This window comes from Notolepis coatsorum, assembly GCF_963971535.1.
Source record: "Notolepis coatsorum genome assembly, chromosome: 10".
In the NCBI taxonomy this organism is placed as follows: Eukaryota; Metazoa; Chordata; class Actinopteri; order Aulopiformes; family Paralepididae; genus Notolepis; species Notolepis coatsorum.
The window spans coordinates 1,447,438-1,471,437 of record NC_140174.1 but is presented as its reverse complement, the minus strand read 5'-3'; the positions used below and the strand labels follow the sequence as shown (position 1 = coordinate 1,471,437).

The 24,000-nt window shown below is 43.5% G+C and overlaps 1 protein-coding gene across 1 annotated transcript in view; it reads right to left on the bottom strand.

Annotated features, from left to right (window-relative positions):
* Positions 1-24,000, bottom strand: part of LOC311234996 (scavenger receptor cysteine-rich type 1 protein M130-like) — a gene marked incomplete at both ends in the record, with an annotated part of 109,728 nt that overhangs the window by 49,694 nt on the left and 36,034 nt on the right. The window contains 2 exons of the mRNA XM_084322306.1: positions 5,409-5,660; positions 16,143-16,448. Of these exons, the coding sequence (XP_084178432.1) occupies positions 5,409-5,660; positions 16,143-16,448 (558 nt within the window). The remainder of the gene's footprint in view (positions 1-5,408; positions 5,661-16,142; positions 16,449-24,000) is intronic.

The following is a 24,000-nucleotide window of genomic DNA, read 5'->3' as shown; positions in this document are numbered from 1 at the left end:
CTTCTCTACACACTGTTCACACACGACTGTTGTTCCTCCTCTCCATCTAACCTCATAGTAAAATTTGCGGACGACACAACAGTGCTTGGCCTCATTAGTGGGAACGATGAGACCTCATACAGGAGGGAGGTTGAGCAACTAGTGGAGTGGTGCGATGGTCATAACCTTGCTCTCAACCCCACGAAGACCAAGGAGATGATCATCGATTTCCGCAGGACTGGTGACCTCAGCCACTCTCCACTCCTCATTGGGAATGAGGAGGTGGAGAGGGTTTCAAAATTTAAGTTTCTGGGCGTGACAATGTCTGATGACCTGTCCTGGGGGGTCAGCATTGCCTCTGCTGTGGGCAAAGCACAGCAGCGCCTTTTCTATCTTAGGAAGCTTAAATGGGCTAAACTCCCACAGGGACTGATGGCCAACTTCTACCACTGCGCAGTAGAGAGTGTACTCACGTACGGACTACTGGTGTGGTTTACTGGCTGCACCAGGGCAGAGAAGGAGGCCCTCCACAGAGTGGTCAAGGCTGCGAGGAGGATCACTGGAGCTAGCCGCCCGGATATCTCCACAGTCTTTACCTCCCGCTGCCTACGGCGTATAAATAACATCTTACTAGACCAGTACCACCCAGCAAACCATCTCTTTCAACTGCTGCCCTCTGGTCGAAGGTACAGATCCATCCAGTCCGGAACCAGCAGACTGACCAACAGCCTTTACCCACGGGCTGTCAGGCTGCTCAACGACGAACATCAACTTGCCCCCCCCCGCATCCCACCCCCGGTGACATAACTCCCACTCCCACATTACAACAATAACTGTGAACCGGACTTGCATTGCTGCACTATACAATACTTCATCCTTTGCAAGTCAACGCCCCCCCCCCCTCCTTCCATCAACTCACTGGACTGAAATATTTATATTTATAAATGTATTTGCACAAGCACTAGATGCACTTGGGACAATGATGGTATGTTATATATTGGGACATTGATACTCTATTACTTTATTACTATATTACTATTATTATTGACATTATTATTTTGCACATGTTATATCTTATGTTGTATGCCAGTGGTGATGTTCCTAACAAATTTCGTTGTACCAACAATGACAAATAAAGATCTATTCTATTCTATTGCACTGTGGTGAAAATAAAAAAGTACAGTCGATTTCATTATCTGCACGCCTGGTGATACTAAATCCAAATTGAACTCTGCCATTTGAAAGATAATATATGTATATATATATAAATGTGCGAATTGGCTATAATAAGGTAATTTATAAGCCTGCTATTCTATATTCTATAATAATATTTCAAATTGCATTGGTCCGGATGGGAGAATTCAGTACTGTATCTACAGAACCTTCTGTTTAATCATCTTCCCTTTATTCATTTCCTTAGATTTGTTGTACATATGATCTCAAGAAGGTACTGAACAAGATCAGTGGCAGTTTCTAATGTTTGGTCATTATTAGCATGGTGTTATTCCCTGTCAAAGATGCAAAGAAAAATCATAATTCATATTCTCTTTTGTTTCATCACAATTTAAGCAAGCCTAGTAATATACACAATATTTCTGACACTTGTAATACATTCACTGAGGTCCACAGAAATCCCTAGATACCAAGAATATGCAAATTGATCTTGTAGAAGTGGAGCAATATTCCATTTACTTTTCCATTTATTTTAGGCGGATTTTCAGTAAATAGGCTCCGGGTGAAAGAGGTTAATCTCTCTAGTTTAGTTAGGATGTCTATTTTCTCCCATGTCTGCTTTTCTGCAGACATGGGAGAACCTTTTTAACCTCTGTCTCTGTCTCAACTGGTCCCATGGAACAGCTTCATACCGTCTTCTGTCTGGCCTGCAGTGCTGAACCTTCTGAGTGGCTTCTCCTGCCCCCACGGGACATACGGCCCTGAGCTATTGTCTTGTATCTCACCCTGTATCCATACGCTTGCAGTAGTTCTTTCTATTACTCAATTTCACTATTTTCTTATATACTATGATTCTACTGTCACCATGTATGCATATGCTCACTACATGTATTTATTGCTCCATCTCCGCCCACTACAAACATGGGAACTCTCTAACCCCTGTCCCAACCCCCCCCCCCCATCTTTTTGAGTGGTTGTCTCGTAGTGTTGACCAAGGTGGTGGATGTCTCGGGGTCTTGGCCAAGATTGCAGTGACTGTTCTACATGCACCACAAGTGTGAGGTTTTGTCCGCTGCTCACCTACTCTCTCTGTTTCCTTTAAGCCTACTGTTGGGGAATTTCCTTCTCACTCACTCTCACTAGCCCCCACCCTCTCGTTCTTTACTCTCGTTTTCTCTTCAAGCAGCCACACCTGGACTACCTGTCATTATGTGTTTGATTGGTCTGGTGCCGAACTCACACTTTTAGTTCGATTATCAATTACCTCCCGCACCTGTGGTGCATTCTAATTAGTTCCCCTGTGGGCTTTAAATACCTGGCTCTTCCACTCTGTTCCTCGTGGGGTCGTGTTGTAACTTGCCGTAACATTCGGTATCATATTCTCTTTCATCAAGACTCCCTCGGGAGGTCCTCTGTTCTGTCTATGCTGTTTTTATCTCCGGCGTAAAGATGTGCTCCAGCCTTCGCCTCCTGTCGCCGTTGCCTGAGGGAGAGACTGGACTGCGCTCCCTAGACTTCCACGGGAGGCATCCCAGTGATCCACTTCAGACCTCCGCGCAGCAGTCGTCCTGACGCACATCCAGACCTCCGCGCTGCAGACGCCCAGACACCATCCAGACCTCCGAGCCTAGCGCGCACTCCCAGCAGACGCGCATCATCCAGACCTCCGAGCTTGGCACGCTCCTCCGTACCAGCGCGCACTCCCAGCAGACGCGCATCATCCAGACCTCCGAGCTTGGCACGCTCCTCCGTACCAGCGCGCACTCCCAGCAGACGCGCATCATCCAGACCTCCGAGCTTGGCACGCTCCTCCGTACCAGCGCGCACTCCCAGCAGACGCGCATCATCCAGACCTCCGAGCTTGGCACGCTCCTCCGTACCAGCGCGCACTCCCAGCAGACGCGCATCATCCAGACCTCCGAGCTTGGCACGCTCCTCCACGCAGACGCACTCCAGATGCGTCTCTCTGTACCGGCGCGCACTCCAAGCAGTGGCGCACCACTCTGACCTCCGCTCGGACAGCCGGCTCCCCGGTGGCGACGCTCTCGCCCCGCTGCTGTTCCAGCGCTCTTTGCGCACAAACGTCTGGGTGAGTTTTTACTGACTGTCTTGATCAGATTCCGTTTTCGTGTGTTTCTATAACACTGAAGATTACCACCTTTTTAATCAGACAGTCACTCACCCAGCGTGTGCCTTTGTTTGTTTTCACTGGGATAATATTATTTTTGGACTTTACATCTCCCACTGTGTGTTTGTTCACACCGAAGATAGTATTCACCTTGAATTGTTTTTGGAACTTTGCTCATTGTGTATTTTACACGAAGATTGTTTTTACTTGGATAACTTTGTATTTGGACTAGTCACCTCTCCTGCACCTGCTCTGTTTTCCCCCTTTGTACTCTAACCCTCTCCTCTCTCCCTCTCGGCCCCGTCTTCCCACCTTGGAGATCTGCCGAGAGAAGTCTGCAGAGCGGCCCTGATGTTCCCACCTGCTTTCCCAGTCCTCCCTGTCCCCAGCCCGCCTCCGCGGGCCTCTGTCCCTAGTTCTCCCCTCTCTAGTTCCTCCTAGTCCTCCTGTCCGGTCCTCCTAGTTCCTCCCTGTTTTCCAGCCTTCCCTTGCTCCGGCCCTGTTTCCCTTGCCTTCCCCTTAGCCAGCTCGCCTCTTAAAGGCACTGTACCTTCCCCTCTTGTTATTCCAGTATTTTGTGGTTCTCCCTTAAAGGGACAGTGCCGGTTTTTTCCTTTTGTTCAATAAATGCCCGTTTCTTGGCTTACCCTCATACCTGTCTTGTGTTGTGCGATTGGGGTCGGTTACAAACCATAACAACAAGCCCACGGATCAGCTTCTTACCATCTTCTGTCCGTGGTCTGTCAACATGGTTCAGACGTGGAGTTCATTGCTGGGTTAAGTACTTCTATTCTATTCACATAATATGCTTACTACATATACATATTCTATTCACATATATGCTTACCACTTGTATCTATTGCTATGTCCGCCCATCACAATCACGCAAACTGTCTAACGCCTGTCCCGTCTCCCTGTCTCCCTGTCTCTGGCTGTCTTGGAGTGATGACTGGAGTGTCGGACGTCCCGTGATGATGACCGGGAGGATGTGACCCTCTGCGCCGCCCCTTTGCCTCAAATAGATCCGCTATCAGCTGTATCTTTAATCTTTCAAAATGTTCAGTTGCTATCGCATGCACTCACTCACACATGTGAGTGCATGCTTTACCAACTGCTCGCCTGTTTTACTGCAACACTACTATCACCGACATCTAAGAAGGGAGATCCCCCCTTGAATGGCCCTTTTTTTTTTTTTTTTTTTTTTTTTTTTCTCCATTTTCCTCCGATTTTCTCCCATCCCAATGTTAGTCGTATGCCAATTCCCAGTCCCTTCCTGGTCGCTGCGCACTTACCCCCCACAGTCAGATCATCTGGGAGAGTGGAGGCTACCACGTGCTTCCTCCGACACACGTCCAGCCAATCACCGCTTCTTTTCACCTGGCAGCGCGGATTCTCATTGAGAGGGCGTAGCGTGTGGGAGGACCACACTATCCCCCTCACGTCCAATCCGCGCTTAGCAGGCGCCCCGACCGAACTGTAGGAGTCGCTGTTTACAACGACCCGGACCCACCCCGCCAGCTTCTCCCACCCTCTGATACAGCCAATTGTATCAGTGCAGACGGCCAGCCAAGCTGGTGACAACCCCGGAGCTGTGAGCTGGATTCGAACAGGCAAATCCAGCTCAGCTCCGGGGCTGGTGACGAACGCAATCTCCGCTCGGCCACCTAACCGCCTCCCTTGAATGGCCCTTCTAAGGTTTCTCTCCTTCACATTGCCTGTAGTGCATTTTTTGCAGTGCAGTTTTAGTGAGTTTTTCCTTACCTTCGCGTGGGGTATGTCTGGGAGTGTTGCATTTATTTTGCATTTATTTTACATTTTTTGGACTTTATGGTGTTTTGTTCTTGACCTATTGTGATGTTTCTTCTTGAATTGTTTAAAGAAGATGTGTCCGGCCCATGGGGACATTACCGTGTGTTGTCTGGTCTTACAAATACATTTGATTTTATTTGATTTTATTTATTAAATCAGCTTGATTGGGACATACTGTTTTTATTTAAAAGCATGAAATAATGTTTTGAATATAGTCAGTAAATAAATAAATGCAAATACTATATTTAAACCAGTTATATCATTATTAAAAGTGTAAATCCTAATTAAATCAATGAGTAATTCATAATGTTTTCCATACCTGAGCAGGTGAGGCCAACAGTCTTGCCAGGTGAGCTGGTGTTTCTACCTGAGTCAGAGGTAACACAGTCCAGGAGATGGGACTCGAGTTCTTTGTTCCCGATTGTAGCCTCTCCTTCTCCATAGAGCGCCCCCTGGAGGGCTGAAGGAGCCCCACAGCCAAGCTGCCTACAGACCACCTCTGCATCCTGCTTGTCAAAGTCAGCTTCACATAGTGACCTCCACGCCTGATCGGACTTCATCTCCACTCTGCCTGAACACAGACCAGATCCATTCACAAGCCTCACAGACTCTGTACACACACACACACACACACACACACACACACACACACACACACACACACACACACACACACACACACACACACACACACACACACACACACACACACACACACACACACACACACACACACAGTCAGAGAGAGAAAAAAGAGTCAGAAACAGAGTGAGAGCAGAGCATGTCTGCAGAGTGTAGTACCAAATGGATACATTGAGGAATTAAAAACAGACTAGACACAGCGGATCAATTTAGCTGCTTTACATATTGAGCGTCATTATGTCAAATGTCCTATGTCACTGGTAATACCGGTGTTGTCATGAGTTTATTAGTCATGGGAAATTTCACATCACTGCGGCAACCTTAGTCCGGTCTCATTATTCTGACAAATCCACACGCAGGCTGATGCATTGTCAGCAATTCACATCAGCCATCTGGTGTCATACAGCTGTCTTAACGGATTTATTGATTTTAAATGCTCAAGAATGTTTTCTAATTACTCTGTTGCACTTGCCTAAGTCTATGTTAATTGATTTCTGTCAAAACTACCTGTAGGACTGACATCAAAACTACCTGTAGGACTGCTGTTCATAAGTTCAGTTAAAAATAAATATATATATAGAGAGAGCACACGTACAGATGACAAGTATAGTATGAGAAGTTAGACATGTATATTCATAATTCATTATGTGCCAATATTAAATCGATTTGCTTTGAAGGCACAACAATTGCATTTCCAAATAATATTGGGTTAGAAAAAACCTTTGCTGGATTGAATGTTACTTCCTTTAACGTACGGTTATGTCTATAACGTACGGTTATGTCTATAACCTTAGTTATATGAGTATGGTGGACGGTCTGCGTCCTACTGGAATACAACCCTGTATCAGTACTAGCACTGAATAAATGTCCACATGCACCTTTACACCTATCCGCCTGGCCACACCCCCATCCGCTCCTATATAAGCAGGGGTGTGGTCATACTAACAGCTCCTTCCCCAGACTTTCACCACAAGGCGAAAACCACGGGGTCCTCAGCGCGTCCGACGCAGAGCGTCCGCCATACTCATATAACTATGGTTATAGACATAACCATACGTTATATATCTTATGGCTACCGCTCTGCGTCCTACTGGAATACAGGAGCTGAGCAGAGCGGAAGCTCGACAAATACACCCGCTGAGGCCCCCCACAATCATCAGAACCGGGGAGGACCGGAGCCCCCCGGACCCCCCTAGTGGAGGATGGGAGGGAATCGGATCCGACTGTGCGAAGAGGGGTCTAGCAACTCAAACACACAGGGTGAGCAGACCGTGGGACTTACCTCCACATAAGAACCCACGACTACACAAACGCGCAACCCACACGCCACTAGGGAACGAACGGGAATCAAATAAAAAAAGCCGGTCACAACCCCCAACATCACGGGGGTCAAGGGCAAACCCAACCCTGTGGCAAGGCCGTAGCAGCGGAGTGCGAAGGAGGACAGGAAGGGACTGGACCCCCCGGAAAAAGGGGGGCCTGATGAGGCCAATGACGCCGAAGCACCCCACCAGGCGGTCACTAGTGACACCACCCCCCACATCGCCAGCGTATTCGGACAGGGCCCATCCAAGAGCAGGCCCTTCCCCCCAACAGCACGCTGCCCCCAAGCACTCAAAAGGCTACACCCACAGCGGGACCAGACAGCGCACCGGGGAGACAACCATCAAGAGGTTGATCCCTCAATCCAGGCAACAGGCCACTCAATCCGAGCCTGGATCACTGCGGACTAGACAGGCGCCAAAGGGGTCTGCTGAAAACAGCACCCCGGCAGAAGGGGCGTATGCTGGTATGCTGTGCAACATGTCGCAGCCTCCACAAATCCCCCCCCCCCCCCCGACCGTCTAGAGGGGCCGAGGCAGAGAAGGCTGACACGATTGGCAGATGTCATGAAAGGTGCGGGGGCACACTCACAGGCAGACGGGGCCAAACCCGGCCTACCCCGACAGTTGACTCCGCTACCAACACACCAGGGAACCAACCACCCCCTTGGTTCTAACATGAGGTGGTTGTTCCTATAACCCCCCAAGAAAAACTCCAAAACACAACTGCGGGTATACACTGGCTATACCACAGTACAAGTGTTTGAGTTTTCAAGAAGGGGTTAACCCAGGCCAGCAGGTCAAAAATAAATCCAGACCTGAGCCCGGCGGACCGGGACGTACACAGGGATGCCAGAGGGATTCCACAAGAACCACCTCAACAGCCCCCTCCCAGCCCCGCCAAGCAGGAGAAGAGAGGGGCGAAAAAGAATGGAGAAGGACCAGGCTCCTTTAGCACAGCGCAAGGTACAAGTTAAACTCTGAGGAGACTCCCTCACTGAGAGGGAGGCTCTGAACTCACCGAGGAGGCTCTGAAACTCCCTGAGGAGGAGGCTCTGAACCCACCGAGGAGGCTCTGAAACTCCCTGAGGAGGAGGCTCTGAAACTCTGAGGAGGCTCCCTCACTGAGAGAGAGGCTCTGAACTCACCGAGGAGGCTCTGAAACTCCCTGAGGAGGAGGCTCTGAACACAACATGGACCAAGCAACAGTGAAGGATAACACGCAGTGACACAATCACGAACATCTCCATAACATCAACCCTGCAACGCCCAGGCCGACCCGGCATTTTCCCCCTGAAAAAGCACAAGTCCCTCAGGGTACCAGAACAGCAGATCTGTGCCCCGGCGGACAACGGGTTAACTGGATTGGTCCGCACGACCACAACCAGTCCCGTGCCCTAAACACGCCGCCATCCCCAGTCCCAGGAGGGGGGCAGGTACGCGTGTCGATCCAAAACATCATGGAGGGCGCCACCCAGACGGTCGGAACACAAGCACCGCGCCCGGTGGCCCACCCCAAGGCGTGAGAGCCCCCTACCAATGCTTGGATCTATTCCGTTAACACCCCCCAGAGATGAACGAGAATACGTCGAGACAAGCCTAGTAAACTGGCGCTCGGAAGAGACAACTCCATCCCAGTTGCCCCATAAAACGCTGTTTAATGATGAGCAACCAAGGCGCGCAAGCCCATGTGTGGTTCCTATCAGAAGCACCCAGGGCCAGCACTACATACACATCGAGACCCAAAACATATCAATGGTAATTCAAACAAGAACCCAGATACCGTTCCTCCAAGCCGCCTGGGAGAACGACAAGAAGCCGCCTTTTTACAGACAAAAAACACGGACATGGGTCCCATATGACGCGGCTGAGGGAAAAAACAACACCCCGTCAACCTGCTTCATAATAGAGGGGACGGGGCACCCCCAGAGTGACTTCCCACGTGAGCAATAAATCGAAGGTTTTACGTGATATTGAGTCACGTGATAAAAGGCTGAAGACACACATACACAGGGCGCAGCAGAACTCTTGAGTTCCCATGCACCGTAACACCAACTTGACAACAACAGTGGTCCATATATGGAGCCTGTAAGAACTCATGGAAGTCAGTAACTAATAAAAATGCACCCAGTGACGTACTCTATGGCGGGGGGAATCCCATGACTCAACAGACCATTACAGGCGAGGAGTCATGGAACTCCCTATCCCCCCCCCCCCCTGCCCGTGCCGTGCCGACCAATCAGTGCGGCAGGGCTGAATGACCGAGGGCCCAACCCCCTGACCAATCAGAAAAGAGGGAAGGAGGGGTTTATCAGGACACCCCCTCACGATCCCACACCCCGAATACGAAAGTAAACAAGCCAAGGCAGCTGAAACCTATGTAGCCAGCATGCTAACGGAGAAGCATATACCCTCAGGATAAGCTAACCCAACGCACGCTAGTCACAGACGACAACCCGTCTGCGAATAGGGTTTATAAACAAGGCCGAAGGCTTACGTGTGAACACAACACCCCTGTTTCATGTTTTAAGAAGAAAACACAGAAGATTGAGAGAGAGCCAAAAAACCCTGGGTACAAGCTAACATATGAGCACTTCCGTAGGCTAACACTCCAAGCTGTAGACTCAATGCCATTGTTTACCAATGTAACAGAATGCACACAACCCCTCAGACAATGGTAAACCTTACCACCATAAGAAGAAACAAATGTCTTCAGGATGAGGAAAGAAAAAACTTTCGACCGAGTGCTAGCCACAGGCCTTGCTAAGCACAACATATGTAGCGACCAGGCTAAATGACTAAAAGTCCTCCTCTCCTACCAACCCCAAACAAGCGAAGGTTCACACATCGTATCCCCAACATATATAGTGAATAAACACACAGTTTGTAACAAAAAATAGTCCCTCACCAGGAGGGACCCTTTATTTAATTCGAACAAAATTATATGATTGGGACGGGGAAGGGAACAGGGGTAAACAAGGGGAAAAACTAGCGGCGCCTGCCGCGAGCAGCTCGGTGTTTGCCCCCACGCAGAGCGGGCCCGGAGGGACGGTGTTGGAGTGCCTGGACACGACGATCCCTTCCCTCACCTCCGGGCGTGGGTCGTCTGGCTGCGGCGGACGAGGCACCCTCTTCGCCCCGGGCCTTCTTGGCCGAGGGCCCAGCAGCGGCGACGGTCGCGGATCCCCGACAACGTGGCCTCCGTCAAACAGCACCGGCAGCGTCGGGTGGAGAAAAATGGGGCTGAAGCACAGCGCGCTCCAACTCCATGTCCCTGCATGCAGCGGTCATCTGCTGCATGGCTGACCCGAACAGCCCAGCATCGGAGAGGGGGGCCATGAGCAAGGGAAGGCGTTTCTGCTCCGGCACCCATGCCTGCTCCAGCCAAAGGTGGCGCTGGGATAGGGTGGCCAGGGCGCGTATCTTCCCGGCGGCGATTCCCTGCAGCTGTAACAGGTGCAGGATGGCTCCAGCCGCCTGGGCGTGAAGGACGTGATGGTGCTCGTTCAACGCTGACCCGCCCATCATCATCCCCGACATGAAGCGCGCCAGCTGCACGATGTTAGACGTCACAGCCAGGCTCTGCGTCGCGGCGATGAATGACTGGTCACCCCAGTTGGCCAACTGCCTAGCTGATTTCCCTTGGGGAACCGGCTTCCGCAACGGCTCCCACACCACCTCGGGACAAAGGATAGATGCCATCGGGCTATCAAGCCGAGGCACCCCCTCCTTCAATCCATGGAACAAACCCGCCACCCACGTGGCACGTAGGCAGGGGTAAGGCCGGTGATGCGGGAGATTACCTGTCCCTGACGTACATAGGCCTCTATTGAGGGGAAGAATGGACAGACAACGTCCGTCTCCCTCACAGGACGACGTTGCCAGAGATGACCTATCAAGTCATCAGGGACAGGTGCAGGCAGTGGCTGTGGCAACACCACGCCATTAGCGGCTACGGCCAGGGGCGGACCTAGCACATTTGGCGCCCTAGGCGAGATTCACCACTGCGCCACCCCCCCAAAATTTTTTTTTTTAATTTTTTATTTTTTTGTAATTTTTTATTTTTTTTGTAATTATCTTTTTTTTATGGCTTTTGCCTCTTTATAGTTCTCTAACGTTAGTCTTTCTTTCCTCAATGCTCAATTCTATAAACACTTGACCGATACCCATCAATGCACAGCGCTCTAGCATGTTCTGACTGTGAACACCTAAAGCTGAGGCTCAGACCGACCGACCGTTTTAGATTTTTGGCTCATTTTCCTTTATGTTAGAATTTTTTTTATGTAAAAATAATGGTTGCAGATATAGAGGGGGTGCCAAAACTGCACAGAGAAAAAAAAATGTAATTAAAAATTAAAAAGAATTTTTTATTATTTTTTTTTGTGCCCCCCTCTGGGTGGCGCTCTAGGCGACCGCCTATATCGCCTGTAGGAAGGTACGCCCCTGGCTGCGGCGGCCGCCATGAGCTCCGGGAACAAGGCATGTAATTCTCCATGCGTACCTCCCTCCTCGCAGCCCGCGTCCCTCCCGCACGTGTGGCGCCACCATCCGACGGGGTTGATAGTAGGGCATCCCGTCCCCGAGTCGGAGGTTCTAACCCAACACCGAATGACGAGGGACCCCAAGGAGACATATCACACTCTACCACACCCTGAGGGGGAGAGTGATATGTCTCCACCGGGTCGTCAAACAAGAGCGCTCCCGCTCCCTCCATAAAATCCTCTGTTTCCATCGGACAAGGAGACCGAGCAGAAGCACCCTCGTCTGGCTCCAGCAGATCCCCAAAGCCAGGACGTTCGCCCCTGCAGCTCACCATCTTACGACGGGAGCGAGCAGAGGCAAAGAGCTTGTGTCTCAGACCCATCCGCCGACGGCCCACCGACGGAGGAACCAGAGCTGGACCTAGGCCATCTCACAGGGGACGGCCTTGGTGCAACAGCTCCTCGGAGAGGCAAACTCTCCACCGGACGCTGCCCGGGTGCGTCTGACTGCCACGACCGTATGGAAAAGGGGCGGGACTTAAGTGTAGGGCCGGGGCAAACATAGACCAATGAAAGCCGATATGAGTCCAATGGTGCCACCCACGAGTCTCTTGAGTCTTCCTGAGATATGAAAGGGAGTGTGGGTGTGGTTTCAGAATAGGGGCGTGTTTAACCCAGACCAATTCATGTATAAGTCTGTACTGAGATGATTGACACCTCCCATAGTTGTGTGTCTGTGTGTTTCTCCAGTGGAAGTGTATGAGGCTCATTCATGGTCCTGTCTCTTTAAGAGAATTCAGCTACAGTGGGGAGTCCATTCATGTGCAAAAAAGTTATGAAATCATATGGCATTATTAGAAGGATTTCTTCTCTTGTGAATCGCTCCTGTCTTTTGACACTTTATTATAGTTTGATATACCATTTATCGTATTGTAATATTATTTGGGCCAGTACTTTTCCTACTTCTCTTCATAAACTTTTTATATTGCAAAATAAATTAATAAGGCTTGCCATACTACTTCTAATCAATCTGCTCCTCTTTTTAGGCAACGTAAAATACTATCAATCTTTGATATTATTGTATAACAGATATGTATTGTTATGTTTAACTGCACCTTTAATTTAGATTTATTTCCTATTGTATTCCATAATTATTTCATGCCAAACTCCAGTATTCATTCATATCCAACGAGGCAATCAAATAATATGCATCATCATTTCTTCCACACAACATTAGGTCAGTTCAGTATAAGTTCCTACAATTTGGAATTCAAAACTCTCTATAATAAAAAAGTGCTAATCTATTTCATCACTCAAATCCAGGCTTAAATATTTGTTTTGACTAATTATTAATGTTGTTGTTTTTGTTATTATTATTAATATTAGTTCGATTATTATTATTATTATTATTATTATTATTATTATTATTATTATTATTATTATTATTATCATTATCATTATTATAATATTATTATTATCTTAAAGGGGAACTATCTTATAAATGGCCTTTTTCAGTGTTTAGCATTGTTTCCTAGCTATGTGAACTTATATTAATATGATCTATGTCTCTAATTCTCATATTGGCGCATTCTTCCAATTCTCCTCTCACAATATTCACCCTCACTGAACTGAGTCATCTGAACATGTGCTGATCTGTGATGTCAGAGAGACACCGCTGCATGTTAATGTTGAGACAGAAGATGAGCTGCACACAGTGGCACCTGCACTCTTGCCACATCAGCTCAAAACAGCTCGAGATCTTGAGGTAGAAAAATGCTGTTTTTGAGGACTTGATTAGAAATACAAAACAATGAATAAAAAAAAATATATATATTACAGAGGTGTTCCATAGACTCACAGGAATTGTGTAAAAGTGCCCAAATAGTGAAAGAAATAGTAAAATAGTTCCCCTTTAATATTATGAAAACATTTTATGAACTTATTTTACTTTCACTTTAAAGGGGAACTATTTTACTATTTCTTTCACTATTTGGGCACTTTTACACAATTCCTGTGAGTCTATGGAACACCTCTGTAATATATATATTTTTTTATTCATTGTTTTGTATTTCTAATCAAGTCCTCAAAAACAGCATTTTTCTACCTCAAGATCTGGAGCTGTTTTGAGCCTGGGCTCCTAAACCACTGAGCAGCGTCGGCCCCCCTGAACATTAACATGCAGCCTGGGCTCCTAAACCACTGTGCAGCGTCGGCCCCCCTGAACATTAACATGCAGCCTGGGCTCCTAAACCACTGAGCAGCGTGGTGTTCACCTGAACATTAACATGCAGCCTGGGCTCCTAAACCACTGAGCAGCGTGGTGTTCACCTGAACATTAACATGCAGCCTGGGCTCCTAAACCACTGAGCAGCGTGGTGTTCACCTGAACATTAACATGCAGCCTGGGCTCCTAAACCACTGAGCAGCGTGTTCACCTGAACATTAACATGCAGCCTGGGCTCCTAAACCACTGAGCAGCGTGGTGTTCACCTGAACATTAACATGCAGCCTGGGCTCCTAAACCACTGAGCAGCGTGTTCACCTGAACATTAACATGCAGCCTGGGCTCCTAAACCACTGAGCAGCGTGTTCACCTGAACATTAACATGCAGCCTGGGCTCCTAAACCACTGAGCAGCGTGTTCACCTGAACACCTTGTGCATGCCTAACGATGGGGGAGCTCACTGGGCTTAAGAGAGGAAAAGATACATCATGTTTAAAGCCATATAATTTTAACTGTTTACTATTTTTAAAACATTTTTTTACCCATGTTTAACATTCATAGCCTATTCTCAAGATATCTGTAAAAAATTACACATATCTTCGAATTTTAACCACTTAAATTAGTGTTTGTTTGATACCACGTCAGTTTTTATTGAAAAAAGACGGATAAACCGCCATATTCACCATATATCTATTATTTTTTTCCACTACTTTACAGCATATCAAAACGGGACAAAATTCCTGTGAATAAGAATCTGCCATTATAAAAAAGAAAGGTTGACTATTTCGGTCAGAAATAGCGGTCAGAAATAGCCGTTAGTAAGCGTTAGTAAGCACCGGTTAGTACTAATCTATTACTAAAAGGTATGTATTGTATGTATTTTGAATGCCTGGTGTAATTATTCTGTTTATTTATCGATATATGATGTGAAAATTAGAGATTAGAGATAAAAAAAAAAAAAAATTAGACTTGCGGTTTTATGGCGGTTTTATAGCGGTTTTATTAACATTGAAGTGGATGGGAGTAGAAAAAGCGACTAGGGGTAAAGAAGGCACTAAATCTGTAACTATTTTTCTAGAGTGTTTCATGTTATAAGCTTTTCACACAATGAACATATATGTAAAATTAAGATATTTACCCAATTTCATGAAATAATAATAAACACAGACACCGCTGTGCTCACACACACACTCAAAATATTTCAAAAAAGTAGAAAAAGCGACTAAGGGTGCACAAGGGTTAACATGCAGCCTGGGCTCCTAAACCACTGCGCCGGGCCGGCCCCCCTGAACATTAACATGCAGCCTGGGCTCCTAAACCACTGCGCCGGGCCGGCCCCCCTGAACATTAACATGCAGCCTGGGCTCCTAAACCACTGCGCCGGGCCGGCCCCCCTGAACATTAACATGCAGCCTGGGCTCCTAAACCACTGCGCCGGGCCGGCCCCCCTGAACATTAACATGCAGCCTGGGCTCCTAAACCACTGCGCCGGGCCGGCCCCCCTGAACATTAACATGCAGCCTGGGCTCCTAAACCACTGCGCCGGGCCGGCCCCCCTGAACATTAACATGCAGCCTGGGCTCCTAAACCACTGCGCCGGGCCGGCCCCCCTGAACATTAACATGCAGCCTGGGCTCCTAAACCACTGTGCAGCGTCGGCCCCCCTGAACATTAACATGCAGCCTGGGCTCCTAAACCACTGCGCCGGGCCGGCCCCCCTGAACATTAACATGCAGCCTGGGCTCCTAAACCACTGCGCCGGGCCGGCCCCCCTGAACATTAACATGCAGCGGTGTCTCTCTGACATCACATATAGGCACATTTTCAAATGACTTAGTTCAGTGAGGGTGAATATTGTGACTGGAGAATTGGAAGAATGCGCCAATATGAGAATTTTGAGACATAGATCATATTAATATAAGTTCACATAGCTAGGAAACAATGCTAAACACTCAAAAAGGCCATTTATAAGATAGTTCCCCTTTAACAAAAAAAGTATCCAATGATTTAATTCATGAGTTGAGGCCCTGTATAGGCCCATCTGGGTCTCTTGCCTCTACTCAGCACCTTTATATACACTTTCTGTCATGGTCAATGTTTAATTTGTACTGTTTTGCTGAAATGGTGCAAAATAAAGAAATAGGTGTGTATGTGTAGCATCACTGTCAAACAAATACCAATCCTACGCTCTGGGAGGAGTAGCATTGTGAGAAAGTGGTGGAATAATAATAAAGAAGAATATATACGATAGATGACAAGAGTGTGTGTGACCTAAGTCACCTAATGAATGAACAATGCAGATGTAAACCCACTGACAGTCATTGAGACAGAGGGTGAGACTGTAAAGATCAGCAGCTGAATGTGATGTTAGTGTTTAGAGTTACCTGAGCAGGTCACGTTCAGGCTGGGAGAGTAATACTCAGACCACACTGTTCCTCTACACTCCCTCAGTGCAGACTCAGAGCCAGAACAGTCAGTGTGAAACTTCCATGCAGGTTGTTCAGAACCATCACTCTGTTCTATTGAAACAGCAGAGCCACAGTCCAGCTGCCTGCACACTACAGCTGCGGTCTTCATGGTCCATGATGGTGATGAACTGTACTCTGCTACAGGTCTCCAGTCTCCCTGGTGGTTGATCTCCACTTCCCCAGCACAGCGTCTGCCTCCTTCCAACCTCACATCATCATGTTCTGCACAGAAACAAGAGAGAAACGACTACATTTAGAGGCATGTTTATCTGTAATAAAAAATGGGATGTCATTAAATGTGTTGCTCCTAAATGCTGATAAAACTGATTTTCATCCTTCTCTCTCATTTGATTGACACATCAAAGATCACCTTCATCTTCGTAATATTTAAAACGTCTGATCTCTATTAACCCTTGTATGGTGTTTGCATTTATGTTACTCACCCAAAGTTCATGGGTCTGGTGGACCGACAACAATATTGGGATTTTAAACAATTTATATAAAAATAGATTATATATGTTCATCTCAATTACAAGCAATTTGTTTCTGCTAGATGATCACATTTATGAATAAAAGTGCTATTTGTGATAAAATGTGATGTCTGTTCAAAGAGAATCCAGCATAATCGAGACATGAATTTAATAAATCAGGTTAATCTCGAAAGAGATAAATGAAACAAGGTGGAGGCAGACAGTGAAGGTACACAGTGAACCTCTCCCCCATGCTGCTATGATGCCCTCAGTTCCCCAAGGGCATCAATAAAGGAATATCTTATCTTAGTGTTACCTACTGATTTGTCACTTTGAACTGCATGGCATGGCCTCCTTGTGTGTATTTTATGCATGTATCCATACCTATTATTAATATTATTATTAGGGCTTTAGATAGAAGTCTACTTGAATACATCACTATTATTATTAGGGCTTTGGATTGAAGTTTATCTGAATACATCACTATTATTATTATTATTATTATTATTATTATTATTATTATTATTATTATTATTATTATTATTATTATTATTATTATTATTATTATTATTATTATTATTATTAGGGCTTTACATAGAGGTTTACCTGAATACATCACTATTATTATTATTATTATTATTATTATTATTATTATTATTATTATTATTATTATTATTATTATTATTATTATTATTATTATTATTATTATTATTATTATCATTATCATTATTATTATTATTATTATTATTATTATTATTATTATTATTATTATTATTATTATTAGGGCTTTAGATAGAAGTTTATCTGAATACATCACTATTATTATTATTATTATTAGGGCTTTATATAGAAGTTTATCTGAATACATCACTATTATTAGGGCTTTATATAGAAGTGTATCTGAATACATCACTATTATTATTATTAGGGCTTTATATAGAAGTTTACCTGAATACATCACTATTATTATTAGGGCTTTATATAGAAGTTTATCTGAATACATCACTATTATTATTAGGGCTTTATATAGAAGTTTATCTGAATACATCACTATTATTATTAGGGCTTTATATAGAAGTTTATCTGAATACATCACTATTATTATTATTATTATTATTATTATTATTATTATTATTATTATTATTATTATTATTATTATTATTATTATTATTATTATTATTATTATTATTATTATTAGGGCTTTAGATAGAAGTCTACTTGAATACATCACTATTATTATTAGGGCTTTGGATTGAAGTTTATCTGAATACATCACTATTATTATTATTATTATTATTATTATTATTATTATTATTATTATTATTATTATTATTATTATTATTATTATTATTATTATTATGATTATTATTATTAGGGCTTTACATAGAGGTTTACCTGAATACATCACTATTATTATTATTAGGGCTTTAGATAGAAGTTTATCTGAATACATCACTATTATTATTATTATTAGGGCTTTATATAGAAGTTTACCTGCTAGATAACATTTATGAATAAAAGTGCTATTTGTGATAAAATGTGATGTCTGTTCAAAGAGAATCCAGCATAATCGAGACATGAATTTAATAAATCAGGTTAATCTCGAAAGAGATAAATGAAACAAGGTGGAGGCAGACAGTGAAGGTACACAGTGAACCTCTCCCCCATGCTGCTATGATGCCCTCAGTTCCCCAAGGGCATCAATAAAGGAATATCTTATCTTAGTGTTACCTACTGATTTGTCACTTTGAACTGCATGGCATGGCCTCCTTGTGTGTATTTTATGCATGTATCCATACCTATTATTAATATTATTATTAGGGCTTTAGATAGAAGTCTACTTGAATACATCACTATTATTATTAGGGCTTTGGATTGAAGTTTATCTGAATACATCACTATTATTATTATTATTATTATTATTATTATTATTATTATTATTATTATTATTATTATTATTATTATTATTATTATTATTATTATTATTATTATTATTATTATTAGGGCTTTACATAGAGGTTTACCTGAATACATCACTATTATTATTATTATTATTATTATTATTATTATTATTATTATTATTATTATTATTATTATTATTATTATTATTATTATTATTATTATTATTATTATTATCATTATTATTATTATTATTATTATTATTATTATTATTATTATTATTATTATTATTATTATTATTATTATTATTATTATTATTATTATTATTATTATTATTAGGGCTTTAGATAGAAGTTTATCTGAATACATCACTATTATTATTATTATTATTATTATTATTATTAGGGCTTTATATAGAAGTTTATCTGAATACATCACTATTATTAGGGCTTTATATAGAAGTGTATCTGAATACATCACTATTATTATTATTAGGGCTTTATATAGAAGTTTACCTGAATACATCACTATTATTATTATGGCTTTATATAGAAGTTTATCTGAATACATCACTATTATTATTAGGGCTTTATATAGAAGTTTATCTGAATACATCACTATTATTATTAGGGCTTTATATAGAAGTTTATCTGAATACATCACTATTATTATTATTATTATTATTATTATTATTATTATTATTATTATTATTATTATTATTATTAGGGCTTTAGATAGAAGTCTACTTGAATACATCACTATTATTATTAGGGCTTTGGATTGAAGTTTATCTGAATACATCACTATTATTATTATTATTATTATTATTATTATTATTATTATTATTATTATTATTATTATTATTATTATTATTATTATTATTATTATTAGGGCTTTACATAGAGGTTTATCTGAATACATCACTATTATTATTATTATTAGGGCTTTATATAGAAGTTTACCTGAATACATCACTATTATTATTATTATTATTATTAGGGCTTTATATAGAAGTTTACCTCAATACGTCACTATTATTATTATTATTATTATTATTATTATTATTATTATTATTATTATTATTATTATTATTATTATTAGGGCTTTAGATAGAAGTTTACCTGAATACATCACTAGTATCATTAGGGCTTACAATGCTAATAAACTATAATATATAGTTATGTAACACTGCTAATTCAACTATAATATACAACTATGTAACACTGTTAATTACACTATAATATATAATATACATTCTACATGCTGTTGTGACATGTTAGTGATGTTAATACTTGAAAACGTTTGAAATTAAAATCGCAACTATTATGCAACACTCTGAAAAATATTTATTTATGACCAGATGCCATTTTGGGTGCTGCAGTGTGTTGTTTGTTTAAGTGAGTGTGTGCGTGTGGGTGTGTGTGCATTTGATGGTTGTTGCATAGTGTTTATTGTTTGTTGAGCAGCCTGATGGCCTGGGGATAGAAGCTTCTTCTGAGTCTTTCTGTGCTCGCCTTAACACTCCGGTATCGCTTGCCTGACCGCAGCAGTTCAAATAGGCAGTTGTTCGGGTGGCTGGAGTCCTTGATGATTCTCTTCGCCTTCCCCCTGCACCGCTTGTTGTAAATGTTCTGGAGGGTGGGAAGCCCCCCTCCAATTGTGCGTTCGGCTGAACGTGTCACTCTTTGTAGTCTGCTACGGTCTTGTGCAGTGCTATTCCCAAACCAGGAGGTGATGTTGCCAGTCAGGATGCTCTCTATTGTACATGAGTAGAAGTTCCTAAGGATCTTCTGACTGACTTGGAACTTCCTTAGGCGCCTGAGGAAGTAGAGGCGTTGTCGTGCCTTCTTCACAACACTGTCAATGTGTGTGGTCCATGTCAAGTCCTCGGATATGTGGGCTCCGAGGTACTTGAAACTGTTCACTCTCTCAACCGGTGCCCCGTCGATGCTGAGGGGGCTGTAGTCCTTGACCCCCGACCTCCTGAAGTCCACAATAATCTCTTTTGTTTTGCTGACGTTCAGGGAGAGGCAGTTCTCCTGACACCACTGTGACAGATTCTCTACCTCTTCCAGGTAGGCCCTCTCGTCGTTGGCAGAGATCAGGCCCACCACTACTGTGTCATCACCAAATTTGATGATTGTGTTGTTGTTCCGCTATGTAACACTGTTAATTAAACTATAATATAGAGCTATGTAACACTGCTACCTAAACTATAATATAGATAGAGCTATGTAACACTTTTCATTAAACTATAATATAGAGCTATGTAACACTGCTAACTAAACTATAATATAGAGCTATGTAACACTTTTCATTAAACTATAATATAGAGCTATGTAACACTGCTAACTAAACTATAATATAGAACGATGTAACACTTTGAATTAAACTATAATATAGAGTTATGTAACACTGTTAACTAAACTATAATATAGAGCTATGTAACACTTTGAATTAAACTATAATATAGAGTTATGTAACACTGCTAACTAAACTATAATATAGAGCTATGTAACACTTTGAATTAAACTATAATATAGAGCTATGTAACACGGCTAACTAAACTATAATATAGAGGTATGCAACACTGCTAACTAAACTATAAAATAGAGTTATGTAACACTGCTAATTGAACTATAATATAGAGGTATGTAACACTGCTACCTAAACTATAATATAGAGCTATGTAACACTGCTAACTAAACTATAATATAGATCTATGTAACACTGCTAACTAAACTATAATATAAAACAATGTAACACTTTTAATTAACTGCATCGCATAAAGGCATTTTTGGCACAATGAAATGTAGGCTACATGACATGACATGACATGTTTTTACGGGGGGCAGCTGCGTTGGGGGACGCAGGACTCATCCTGGCCACGCCGGGCGGGGTCAGTCTTAACCTAGTGTCCACCAGGTGTCAGCCATGCTCTGCTGTACTGGTCACCTGTAGGCCCCAGCATTCCTAGGAAGCTCACTGGCGGATGCCTCGGCAGACCTGGCCCAGAACTTTCTGGTGTAAGAATGGGTGTGGCAGACTAACCGTCACAGGGGGGGGGTCCACCCAGCGGGTGGGCCGTGACGGAGCTGTTTCATACAGCTGGCCCTTGTGGCACCCTCTGTGACTTGTGCGTTTTGGGGTAACTGCGCCCCACTACGCATGGTCGGAGTCCTACCCCCCGCACCTCGTTAGGAGGGGCGAGGGGGCCGGGACCCCACCGTGTTTTTAATTAATCGCAAATTAATCACATTTTATTTTATTTTCTAAATCTACCTTAAATTGGTATTTTTCAAGTTTTAATACTCTTATCAACATGAGTCAACAAATGCTTGCTTTATGGAGCCATTTAACACAAAAGGATGACCCTCATGTATTGCAAATTTGCATCAAATTCAAAACAGAGTGATGCACAAAATAACTTAAAAGAAAATAATAATTTAAAACAATGAATAAAGGACTCACACCCCCCCCCCCTCTTTTTCTCTCACACACACACAAACACTCTCCCAGCTCTCTTTCTCTCTTGCCCCTTCCTCATCTCTCTCACCCCCCCCTCTTTTTCTCTCACACACACACAAACACTCTCCCAGCTCTCTTTCTCTCTTGCCCCTTCCTCATCTCTCTCACCCCCCCCCACCTCTTTTTCTCTCACACACACACAAACACTCTCCCAGCTCTCTTTCTCTCTTGCCCCTTCCTCATCTCTCTCACCCCCCCCCCCTCTTTTTCTCTCACACACACACAAACACTCTCCCAGCTCTCTTTCTCTCTTGCCCCTTCCTCATCTCTCACCCCCCCCTCTCTCTCTCTCTCTCTCTCTCTCACACACACACTTTGAGTCAGAAACAAACAAAGTATCAATGGGTCTCATTCTCCAACATTTTCCAAAGACTTCTCTTAGGGCAACCATCTTGGAACCGACTGAGACAGAATCGACGACAAGTTCACTCTGATTCCCCAACGCGTGGGGAAGATGTCTTAAGTGGCTCAAACGATCACAGCTGGGATGCCGGCCAGGGGCGGGGCTAGGGGGTGGCTACTTGGGCTCAAGCCCCGATTGTTTTCTGAAAAGCCCCGAATCTATTTAAAAAAAAAAAATTTTAAATGATTTTTCTTTTTTCTTTTTGACAATTCATCATTGTTACATGTTATATGTTTGCACCAGATTTACCAGAAGCTAATTTCCATCTGTGGTCTATCCAGATGCTAACTGTATTTGAGTGAGTTAAGTCTTGGTGTCATGGTAGACTCAGACCTAAGCTTTAAATCACAATCAACAAGTTGACAAAAACTTAATTCTTCCACCTTAGAAACATAGCTAAAGTACGGCCATTTATAAATCAAAAGGACGCTGAAAACCAGATCCATGCCTTTATTTCAAGCCAACTCGACTACTGTAATGCACTCCTTACCGGCCTCCCGAAAAAATACGATGATAACTATTTTATTGCAATGCACTATTGCATTATTTTATTCTATTTTACTAACTATTTTATTGCACTGCACTATTTTACTTTGTATCAGTGAATCATAGACGCCTGGCCATAAGAGCATTCGGAGCATCTCTGCTCTCCCACTATTGAACTTGGGGGAGCAAAGGTATGCTCTTGCTCCACCACTTTTTGATCATATGAAAAATATGATATATCCCCCCCCAATATATAAATCTAACCATAACTATGTTATGGTTAACTGAGTTTTATAGTGAAAAGAGCAGCTTTATTGGTCAAGATTGAAGGCTCTATATTGCAGGAAATTGCACGTACAGGTTAATTAAATTAAAAAAAAAATTGCCGTGGAGGGGGTCGTGCCTGACCCCCTCGAAACCACCCCTTGCCTGCAAAAAAAAAACAAAAAAAACAAAAAAATAGAAAAAAAAAGAAAATGCGGGCACCTATCTGGGCTAAGCCCCGGATCTCCTATAATCCTAAATCCGCCCCTGATGCCGGCAATGAGGAATGTCACTATGAATGCGCGTTCCTGTCTAGGGCATCCTCGTACAAGACATGCCTCCGAGAGCTCCTTATAAGCCAGGCTCTGTGCCGTTTGCAAATGAAATCGCAAAAAGTCGAGAGTTTAGACACACCTGTCCAGCTCATTAAATGCAACTGATGCGATGCAGCCGTGTAAAAATGGTGGCGGAAGTGCTTTGCGACCGATCAAAATGAGATTAGATTAATGTATTGTCATCATATATACAGGCTACAGGTGCGGCTGGGTAGCGCAGTGGAGAATGCACTCGCCTACCACCGCAGAGATCGGTGGGATCTCTGGGATCGAATCCAGCTGTCAGCGGTACCTCTGGCTTGGTCAGTCGTCCATACTAACACAATTGGCAGTGTTAGTGGGTAGGAAGCCAGTGGGGTGTGTGTCCTGGTCATTGTAAACAGCGACTC